The sequence below is a fragment of the Nicotiana sylvestris genome, chromosome 10, assembly GCF_000393655.2.
Source record: "Nicotiana sylvestris chromosome 10, ASM39365v2, whole genome shotgun sequence".
Taxonomy (NCBI): Eukaryota; Viridiplantae; Streptophyta; class Magnoliopsida; order Solanales; family Solanaceae; genus Nicotiana; species Nicotiana sylvestris.
Window position 1 is genome coordinate 16,955,345 of NC_091066.1, and position 11,492 is coordinate 16,966,836.

The 11,492-nt window shown below is 35.2% G+C and overlaps 1 protein-coding gene across 2 annotated transcripts; it reads left to right on the top strand.

Annotated features, from left to right (window-relative positions):
* The first annotated feature begins 2,231 nt into the window (after window positions 1–2,231).
* LOC104238115 (uncharacterized) lies at window positions 2,232–11,238 on the top strand. Of its 2 annotated transcripts, none has more exons than XM_070160149.1 (6): window positions 2,232–2,484; window positions 7,462–7,994; window positions 8,555–8,793; window positions 8,921–9,102; window positions 10,221–10,541; window positions 11,003–11,238. In XM_070160149.1, exons 4-6 carry the CDS (start codon window positions 9,025–9,027, stop codon window positions 11,084–11,086), a joined length of 483 nt encoding a protein of 160 aa, XP_070016250.1. In that variant the 5' UTR covers window positions 2,232–2,484; window positions 7,462–7,994; window positions 8,555–8,793; window positions 8,921–9,024; the 3' UTR covers window positions 11,087–11,238. The 2 variants fall into 2 exon arrangements, with proteins under 2 accessions (XP_070016250.1, XP_009790697.1); XM_009792395.2 differs by having other exon boundaries at window positions 2,233–2,484; window positions 8,890–9,102.
* The last annotated feature ends 254 nt before the right edge of the window (window positions 11,239–11,492 follow it).

Here is an 11,492-nt window from a genome sequence, read left to right on the forward strand (position 1 = left end):
GGGTCACAACCACTATCAATGCCCACAATGAAGAGCTACCCAACAAACGGAGCAGTCAACCTCACAAGCACAACCATTCCAAGACCAGTGAAAAATAATCACTTACACAAACAAGAGGTACGCTACTAATTAAGCTTCAAAACTAAATGTAGATGGAAAACAAAAAGACAAAGGGAAAAATGAAAATTCCGAAGTCATTAAGCAAGGAAAAAGAAAAGAAAAAGAAATTGAAAAAGGAAAAGAAAAAAAGAAAATAGAAAAAAAGAAACCAGAATAGAGGAAAAAACGGAAGAAGGGGGGGGGGGAGGAGGCAATGATTACATCAGAAAATAATGTTACTAGACATAGAAACTTTACGTTGGAAACGCGAAAAGAGACCTTCTTTGAGTCCAAGAAAAAAATTAATGACTCTCCAGGCAACAAAGGGACATTACAATTCCCTAAAATAATAAGTTTGCCATCTTGAAAGACCATGTGTGGGAACTTCAGAACAAAAACCCAAAAAATAATTCTAACAAATCTGAAACACTAGCAAAAATATCGTGTACACACTCTCTTTTCCAGTTTACCTCAACTGCAACTATTGTACCAACGGAACATAAAAATCCTAAGACAAAACCCATAAACAGAAAAACACCTACAACTACAAAAACCAACTTTCCACAGGCCCTACCAAAATTACCCCAAACGAACAGCCATTGAAACCCCAACCGTCAAATCTGCCCCCCATCTCTGTCCAATATCACTCCCATCACATTTGTCACGACCTAAACTGATGGGACGGGACGGGCACCCGGTACCATACTCAACCGAGCACCAACATAACGTATCTTTTCATGTCATACTATTATAGATAACTGAGTCGGAAGGCGGCCGTGAGATAAGTAGAATAAAACATATGATACTAACTTATGCATAAGACATACGACCTATAAGATCAAAATAACCACTCGTATACTGAACATAGGCCGATAAGGCCATACAATCTCTTACGTACATGACATCTATCTACAAGCCTCTAAGAATACATAATTTTCATCAAGAACAATACACGTCTAAATCATACCAATCAAACAAGCAATTCTGAAGCAAATGGAGCACACCAACATCTTCCGCTGAGCTGATAGCCTACTTGGAGGGCTCTCGACCTGTCTATCGGGACCTGCGGGCATGAAACGCAGTGTCCCCAGGCAAAAGGGACGTCAATACGAATAATGTACCAAGTATGTAAGGCACATAAATAAGTACATAGCAGACATGAAAGAAATATAGAGTAAATGACTCAACTTGTAAGTCTAGATAACTTTGTAAATCATAAAATACTTATAGTATCATGCATATGCGTATGAATATCATGCGTACATAGGTACATGTTTCATAACATCATCAACCTCTAAGGGCATCCCATCATATCATCTCGGCCATTGTGGGCAAAATCATCAATGTATACTAGCTGATCAGGTGCTTGTGCGTATATAACGCCATAACATTTTCTCATATCCCACATACATATATATACACATATATACACGTATATAATGTCATCTGGTCATGGGTCAATGTACATGAATGCAATGCATGAGAAGTACGTCAATAAAATCTTTCAAAGTGTCATAAGATCATTTTTCCTTTGAATAATACCATAAAGTAAACTTTATCAACTTACATATTTTCTGAGACCTATGAACATATGATAGAATAACATGATACATGGGGAATTAAGAACATAAGCATCTCTAATATTTCTATGAATAGAGTTCTTTATGAAAATTGTGCATTTGCACGTTTCGTTTATGTCGTATAGATCATGCCAAAAGAAAGAAGGGATAGCCTTAACATACCTGTCGATGCTCTTGACAATCCTCTAACACCCGTTAATTGCGACAAAACGCGGAACAAGATGTATGAAAGCTTGAAGCAATAATGTTTCTTATGCAAAGACCATCTAGGCAGAATTCTTCCTTAAGTAACTATAACATTAAAATGTATCCTTAACTATAAAAAGAGTTAGGAAAGTCTTGGTGAAGTTTGAAGAGTTTATTCTTAAAAGAAACATTAGAAATGATTTACTAACACTACAAAAAAAAGGGTAAATTGCGGAGGTTTATTTGCGGAGGGTACAAGTAACCTCCGCAATTTACATAATTTTGTGGCAATGTAGTAGCCCCATAAAATTATACAATTTTCAGTGGTCTAAAACATCCGCAACCCTAAAATAATAGCGGGTAATTTATTTCAGACTCCCTCCAATCTTTTTCACCTAGAAACTTCCGCCCCTCCAACAACAAAATACACTGTCTTCTTCTTCTTTGAACTTCTCTTTTCCTCACAGAGAAAGAATTCTTGTGTCCTTGTCCTACGCAACATTTGGAAACTGTCTTCTCAATTTTCTCATTATTGAGTGTGAGGCAAAATACACCCGTTCGTTATTTCTTCTTTGATTGAGTCCACTACAAATCTCTACCAATATTCTCCTTCTCCCAGGTTTGATTTTTCTCTTTTTTCCTTATTTCCCCTCATGGGTTTTCTGTTAATTTTGAATTTTTGTGTGTATTGGTCGATCTGTATAATTAAATGGTGTTTGATATTGAAATTTTGTGTGTATTAAATGGTCGATCTGTATGAATTTTTGTGGGTATTTAGTTTGTTTACCTGTTTTTCTAAAGTCTCCCGTTTCCATGTGTTGTCCATATTTTTTGTAGAATAGGTAAATGAATAGTTGCTTCGGACTACTAATAGGTTGTAGAGTATTATTATTTAGTACTCTAGGTATGATCTTTATGGGGGTGAAGTTAAAAGATAAAATTGAAGGAGGAGCCTATGCCCCCAAATATGAGAATTATGGAAAAACTTACAGGAAAGGAAAACGTCACACAAGTTTGAGACATGTTGGCAGGGTTTAGCCACTATAGTTTCATGAAGGTGAGACATGGAAAAGCTGGAAATATAATTTTACATATCACAAATATGTAAAGAGAGCTGACAAGGAAAAATAAGTGTCCAAACTGACAAAGCTACAATATGTGTCAACTAAGGCACTAGGACTAATATGATCAAAGTAGAAAGTATATCAAATAAATTGGAGCTGAAAGTAGAATCAGATTGGAAACGACCCAAACCAAAGGCAGAGCAATTTGAGATAGATGCAGTATATTTTGATAAAGGAGATAGATGCAGTGTTTTACCCACATTCACATTAATAGACATGCTTTGAGGCATGCAACACTTATACTTCTGTTTGAAAAATGCTTTCCCATAATTTCAAATGTTAAAAGTATGCCAGACAACAAAAGTCAGAAAATTTACGAATTCACACCTCATAATCCTAATTTGTCAATTTAACAAACACTGATAATATAACTTTGTAAAAGCAGCTAGTAATATGGGTCAGATATTATATAGTATGAGTTGTCATTATAGCCACCCACTGGAAACCATCATTTCTGGTCCATTACTTGAGATATTATATAGTAAATTCTGAGAAATTTACTGTTTAGGAAGGGAAAATCTTTGAATCTACTTATTATTGTTGGGAGATATGACTATGACTATGCAAATGCATTCTTTCTTAGAGGATTTTCAAGTTTGGTAGTGTTTATGATTATAGAGGCTTTTGTGGTATGTATATATTGCTTCATAGTTAATATTTTGTATTTTAATAATAGAGAACTGATATTTTCTCTTTATATTCTGAAAAGTTCATAAGCGGCACTTGAAAGTTAATATTTTTCTATGGATAAATCTTGGATTAGAAAGCCAAGGAACACCAGAGAATATTTATTTGGTTTAAATAAGTTTTTAAATTTTGCATTTGCTAATGCTGTTGTTGGAGATAGAATAAAGTGTCCTTGTCCTAAATGTGGATTCGCAAAGTGGCAGACTAGAGAGGTAGTGCTCGAACATTTGATTTGCAAACCATTACCTCAAAATTATGTCACTTGGACTATTCATGGTGAAAGAAATATACTGCCTAATTCTATAAATAATGTGGTTATACAAGATACATTACCTCCTGAAAATCCAGTAGAATTATTGATTAATGAAGCATTTGGGGGCCTAAGGCACGATGGGGTTAATGTAGGCCCGTCACAAGTATCGGGTGGTGAAGAAAGGTTAAATGATGAGCCTGCTTCAAATGATAAAGACTTTTTCGAGTTGCTTAGAGATGGAAGTTAAGAATTGTTTGAAGGGTCCAAGTACTCAAAACTAGAATTTTTATTAAAATTATATCACATAAAATGTTTGTCTGGGCTAAGTGACAAGGGAATGACCATGATACTAGATTTGTTGAGGGATGTATTTACATGTTTGCACGGATCCCTCATTCTTTTTATGAGGCCAAGAAAACTATCAGCAAGCTTTATCTTGATTATATCAAGATAGATGTTTGTCCAAATGATTGTATGTTATTTTGGGGGAATGATGCTAATGAGGAAACATCTAAGTATTGTCACACTTCTAGGTGGAAGCGTAATAAGAAAAGAAATGAAGATCTTATGTCTGCTTCAAGTAAGAAGAAACCAAGAAGAAAACTAAGAAGCCTGCAAAGATTTTGCGTTACTTTCCAATTAAACCAAGGTTATAAAGATTGTTCATGTGCTCTAAAATAGCAAAATATATGAGATGGCATGCTGAGGATAGTAACAAAGATAGAATCATGAGGCATCCTAGAGATGGTGAGGCATGGAAGAGGTTTGATACAACTTTTCCTGAATTTGCCGTTGATCCCTGGAATGTTCGGCTTGGCCTAGCTAGTGATGGCTTCAATCCTTTTGGCACGATGAGTACTAATTATAGCATTTGGCCAGCCATTTTAGTTCCATACAACCTTCCTCCTTGGTTATGTATGAAACAATCCAATTTTATTCTCTCAATGATCATTCCTGGTCCACGTACGGAGGGAAATAATATAGATGTTTACCTACAACCCCTTATTAAGGAGTTGAATGAGTTGTGGAGTGAAGGTGTCGAAACTTTTGATTCATCAAAGAAAGAGATGTTTAGATTGCGAGCTGCTCTTATGTGGACAATTCGTGACTTTCCTGGACTTGATATCTTATCTGGTTGGAACTCACATACTGGTTTAGCATGTCCCACTTGTAATTTTGATGCAGAACCTTGTCGGCTTCGCCATAGTAGAAAGTGGTGCTTTATTGGTCATCGTAGATTTTTAGCAAGAAATCATTAATTAAACTGATGAGGCATCACTTTGATGGAAATGTGGAGGAAAGAAACCCACCGAGAAAGTTATCCGAATCTGATATTTTGCAACAAGTGAAAGATATTGATGTTATATTTGGAAAATCGGCTGAGTTGAATGAGAGAAGAAAAAGATCTACACAAAGAAATATTGGGCAAGGTGCAACACAACAATGGAGGGAAAAAAGCATATTCTTTAATCTTCCATAGTGGGAGTTCAACTCGTTGCGCCACAATTTAGACGTCATGCACATCGAAAAGAATGTGTTTGACAATATTATATATTCTTTGCTCAATGATAAAGACAAGTCAAAAGATAATATTAAGGCGTGAAAAGATCTGGAAGATATGGGTATAAGGCGTGATCTTTGGCCTGATGAGAATGATGAGTATAGGCTTGCTGTATTTACCATTCCAAAGGAAAAGAAAGTGGCTTTCCTCACAACTTTAAAGAATATTTCAGTGTCGGATGGTTACTCGAGTAATATTTCTGATTGCATTGATCCGGATCAAAGGAGAATCTTTGGATTAAAGAGTCATGATTGTCACGTTATTATGGAGCAATTGTTACCAATAGCAATTTGCAATGTGCCGCCAAAGGAGGTTGTTGCAGTCTTAGTAGAGCTTTCCTCTTTTTTTTCAGAGAACTTTGTCTTAAAAGTTTGAGTTTGGCGGATCTAGAAAAGTTACAAGATCCACACTTTGCCACTTGGAGATATTATTCCCACCATCATTTTTTACTGTAATGGTCCATTTAACTGTCCATCTAGTAGATGAAGCAATATAAGGTGGTCTGGTACATTACAGGTGGATGCATTTTGTTGAAAGGTAAAATATTTCTTATCCGAAATTTTGATGTATGTAATATTAATTCAAGTTAAGTGCTTATTCGAAACATGTTTCATTTTTTGTTTTAGATTGTTAGGTCATTTTAAGTCCTTCGTAGGGAATAAGGCACAACCAAAAGGTTCCATAACTGAAGGTTACATTGTTGAAGAAGCTCTAACTTTTTGTTCTCGTTACTTTGAGGGGATTGAGTCAAGGCTGAATAGGCCTAGACGTGTGAATGATGAACCAAATCTTAATGAGGCTTCTGAAATATCATCTATCTTCCCTCCACAAGGTAAACCAGTTGGAGGCTCCTCAACGTTCCCCTTAACTACATTGGTGAAGACGCAAGCTCATCGATATGTGTTATTTAATTGTGCGGCAGTGAAGCCATTTATTAAGTAAATAAAATTGATATGAATATTGGCAAAAGTTTAGAGTTAAAATAATTAAAATTGATATAGTTAGCTCATTTGAAGTGAGTTTAGGGATTACATAAGAAAGAGCACAAGAGGACGGAGACTTTCAGCATCAGATTTGGAGAGGAAGGTTAATAGAGAGTTTCCTGATTGGTTCCCAAAACGGGTGAGTGAATGGTATAATAATTTTTGCTTCACATAGCTTTTCTCGTTGGATTTAATATGCTTGACTAAAATAAGTTTGTTATTATTAGATTATGAACCCAGAAATTGCAGACACCATCTCTACTGAACTGAAGTTCCTAGCACGAGGTCCAGCGCTAGATGCTAGAAGGTTCACTTCTTATAACATCAATGGATTTAAATTTCGAGTTTTTTCTAGAGATCAAGGATTAAAAACTCAAAATAGTGGAGTTTTTCTTACTTCTGACACCTTTTGTGTTGCATCTAGTGCTGATAGAAGTGCAAGGCAAGCAGACTTGCCATACTATGGGAAGTTAGAAGATATTATTGAGCTTAATTATTATCGATTCATAGTTGTGCTCTTCAAATGCCAGTGGGCAGACACTACTCGAGATAGAGGGTCCAAAGAGATGCTTGGAATTTTAATTGTGTCAATTTTTCTAGATTGATTCATATTGGTGATCGTGAGGATGATGATCCTTACATTGAAGCATCTCAAGCAAATATGGTATATTATGTTGATGATGTAACAGGTAAAGAATGGAGTGTGGCTGTACATCTAAAGCCGAGAGATTTATTTGATATGGGAGAGGTTGATGAAAATGAAATATGTGAGAATCAACCATACCTACAACAAGAACTTGAACAATTTTTTGATGATGCTTATGAGAATATCTAAATTGCAATAGATGAGCATATGTCTGAATAGGCATGTCAATTTTCCTGTATCCTTGTATGTTTATTTTTTTCTTCTATATATATGTACTTTATTTTGTATTTTGTTTTTTATTTTTTATTTTCTATTACTTATTATTTATTTTATTGATTGCAGATATGCCGAAGGCCAAACGTTTCCAGAACTTACAAAAGTTAAGTTCAATCAGCATCTTCTTCACAATCTACTGATGCGGCACCAGATATGACATCACTATTGGCTCCTTCGTTCCCAACTACATCATATACAACTCCTTCATGTCAGGCTACATCACTACCATCTTCTTTTATTTCAAGCCACAGGACAGCAAACCGCTTCATTTCAGGCCACAACACAGCCAAGGCAACAAGCTCTTTCATTTCAGGCCATGGGGCAGACAACTCCTTGCATTCAGCCGACTCCTTCATTTCGGGCGACATCACTATCAATTCCTTCATTTCAAGCCACAAGATAGCAAACCGCTTTATTTCAGGCCACAACACTGCCAACTCCTTCATTTCAGGCCACGGGACAGACGACTCCTTCATTTCAGGCCACAGGACAAACAACTCCTTCATTTCAACCTCCAATTAATCCCACACCAGCACAAGCAACATCCAATAAGCGTGCTAAACATGAGTCTTCACATCATTGAACTGTCGATGGAATAGGTAATATTTATCCTTTCGTTGCTGCATAGGACTTTAGAGTCTAATTGTCGGAATTTGTCTAATTATGGCTCTTGGCATGTTTGTTGAATTTTGTCTGATATTTCTGGTGATTTATACTTCCATTAAGTAACAAGAGTCCGTTTTCCTTCTGATAAGGCAACATATGCCTTCTATGAGCTAAGCAACACACATTGTGTGGCTGTTGAGAGCTTCTTGGACGCAACATGCTTTATATGGTTGTGTTGGTTTCCTGATTGCAGACTATGAAATCTTTGTTGCCATGGACTGTTGTACATCTGTTGCTGCTTCACCTATATGCTCCTATGTGTGGCTGTTACTATTTGCTAGATTCAAGATAGGACTAGGTTACTTTAAAAATTCCTGTATCTTTTGTGGATTGATGTTAGCTTTTTACTATCTGCTCCTATGTGTGTATTGTTACTATCTGCTCCTATGTGTGTTTCACAGTAATAGTAACTTTCAATATAATGAATTATTCAAACCTCTCTATACCATATCTCTTACCTTCACTTTCTTGCTTTTATTTTTATTTATTAAAGATTCACATGGAGATGCCAAAAGGCTCAAATTGAAGACTAGAGAAGCATTAAGTCTACCTCAGGGAGAAAGTGTTGTGGTGGAGTTTGATTGCTTGGATCCGATTGGCGAAGCACAAGGCCTTCTTGCAGGCGTATGTGGCTTTTTAGCAACTGACTGTACCATATTTCCAATTAGCTTTGATAAATGGTCGGATATGCCTAAGTCATACTTTAACGACTTCTTTAATAACATTATAAAGGTATAAGCTCTATATCTTTATAACTATATCTCTATTTTGTCTTTTACTTTTATATTTGTATATAAAAGATAAACTAACCAAAATTTATTTTTGAAGTCTCATTTCTGTTTTGTGACCCTTGAGGAAGTTGCACGAGAATATGTTTATCGCTCTATTGCAAAGAAGTGGGCTGCAAGTAGGCAGAAGTTGTGGGACGAGTTTAAAGACCCACTTAAAACCAAAGATGAGATTATGGATAATGTTCCGGTAGGTATTACTCGGGATCAATGGACTTTCTTTGTGAACTACCGTTCTAAAGAAGAAACTCAGGTATTTTTCTGAAACGTCACATTGAAATGCATAAAAATATGATTATTCATTTATATAATTGACTGAAATGTATCTTATTGTTAGAACATGTGTAAAAGAAATGCTGAAAATTGGAAAAAACAAACAGTTCCACACACCGGTGGCTCCAAACCTAATTCTAAAAGAAGGGCTGAAATGGTGAAACACGTCACATTATTTACCTTACTTTACTATTTAAATTTTAGATATTATATCTATTTTTTTTCTTAATTAAATTATTCTGAATTATTTTTGTTTTCATACATAGATGGCTGGGACAGGGAGAAAGCCTGGACGAGCACAACTTTATCTTGTTACACATGAAAAAAGATGGATCATATGTAAATGAGGAGGCAAAAGAAATATGTGTAATTTACATTCATGATTATTACAAATGATTTCCATGGAGTGATTTATATTCTGAATATCTCTACAAGTTTTGGCACATCTATTACACTTTTCCTCATCTTTAATTCCACTTCCACTGATATGCTAAAGTTGGGGAAATGTAGTAAAAAAGGAGTTGGACGAATGTCAAAACTTCAAAGAAGCCTTGTCTCTACTATTTTGTTTTTTCCTTGTAAATTTTTTGTTGAAACCTTGTATATTATTATGGCACGTTATTTATAATATGTATGCCTCTAGGCGATACTTGCACAAGTTATTAGATATTTCAGTTTTTGAATTGCATAACTGAATGTTGCAAGAGCAGTAATGAATGTTGTGCCACTCCACGATTTGATAATCATGACACTTTATTTCTTCTTAAGAATGCAGCCATGATTAACCATTGTCTCAAGTCCCATCTAGTGTAGATAAGTCAATTTTGATTTACCTCAGTCTTTTTGGCTCTTAAGACATTGCTGTTCTTTTGTGTTTGCCTTTTTTTTTTACCTTAAAAGATTTATGTGACTTAAAACTTATTATTGGATAAGTTGTCTTGAATCTATTTACATTGAGTTGGTCACCCCATCCATGAGTTTTTGGCACTCCACATCTATTACATTTTTCCTCTAGTTGGTTCAGTACATGTGTTGGTTTGGATTAATGTTTACATGCAATTTTTAATTCTAGTTAATAGATTTTTGTGATGTGTATAGGAAAAAATTAAGCTAGCAGTGAGTGAAAGTACAGTGGATGAGTCTGAAATTTCTCCAAATGATGCTGCTGGTAAGGTGCTAGGCAAAGAGCATCCTGGAAGGGTGAGATGTTTGGGATTAGGAGCTACTCCAAGCAATACTTTCAGAGAGACAAATCTTCGTCCTGGTAATATTAGAATTGTGAGTAATAATGTCGGATGTTCTTCTGGATGCCAAGAGAAGTACAATCAATTGATGAATACTCTCAAAGCATACATGATAATGAAGGAAGGGTCAATAGCAGAACAATTTGCTGGGATATTTGCTTCTACTCCTACAACGGTAAATGCTAAGTTCTTTAATTTTTGGTGTATTGTGCAATTTTATCTATCACATCTGTTATTACAAATAGTTTATTTTTGTTTTCAGTTAGTAGTGAGCAGGCCTTTATTTTTCTGTTCCTATTAAATTGTGAGATGTGGGTGTTTTCTTGGAATAATATATTCTGAAAGTGCAGAAACACAATTAACTTTAAATCTTTATTCTTCTTCATATTTAGTTGAAACATGATGAATAACTTCTTCATATTGCTCCTTAATACTGGCTAAAACTATAAGTGGACTTGGCTTTTTAATATCAATACAAGAGAAAATTCTTGTCAATTCGTTTACCCATTAATCTTATCATTCCAACGTTAGATTCAGTTTGCTGCAATTTTAGTCCTTATTATGGATTTGTCAAGATACTCCTTTGACTTTAGTTCTGCACCCTCATTTTCACATATTATTTACTTTTTGCTGCAGCCGAGAGATGCAACTAGCGGACCCGTTTCACCGACGGATGCAAAAAGATCTTCTAGCGCTAGTAATCTCTGTGACAGCAATTAAGATTCATTTTAATTGAAGTGGATGTATTAGGATAATGTAATAGCTGACTAATATAGATGATTAACTATGTTCTAGTTTAGCTTGATGACATATAATACTACTTTGACAGTATTTTTCATGGTTAATGAAATGTTGATGTTTCTTAATTTTAATGTTTTAGTTTAAGCATAAATATTTCAATTGATATTAGGGAAAAAGTATGACGTATTGATGATAAAAAATCAATTCTATAATATATTTAAATATAGATGAGGTTAAAACCCCCAAAAAGAAATTGGATAGATTCTGATGGTGTACAGCTACGAAATTGCGGGGGTTTACAACCCCTACACTAAAAAAAAAAATTTTAAAAATAAAATTCTGTTTTCGTGCATGAAATTGCGGAGGTTAAAATTGCAATTTGCGG

Excerpts from the sequence above, each read along its gene's own strand:
- LOC104238115 (XM_009792395.2), top strand. The coding sequence starts at position 8,749 with ATGCCTAAGTCATACTTTAACGACTTCTTTAATAACATTATAAAG. Across the intron at positions 8,794-8,889 it reads TCTTTAATAACATTATAAAG|TCTCATTTCTGTTTTGTGAC; the intron begins GTATAAGCTCTA and ends TTATTTTTGAAG. Across the intron at positions 10,542-11,002 it reads TTGCTTCTACTCCTACAACG|CCGAGAGATGCAACTAGCGG; the intron begins GTAAATGCTAAG and ends TTTTTGCTGCAG.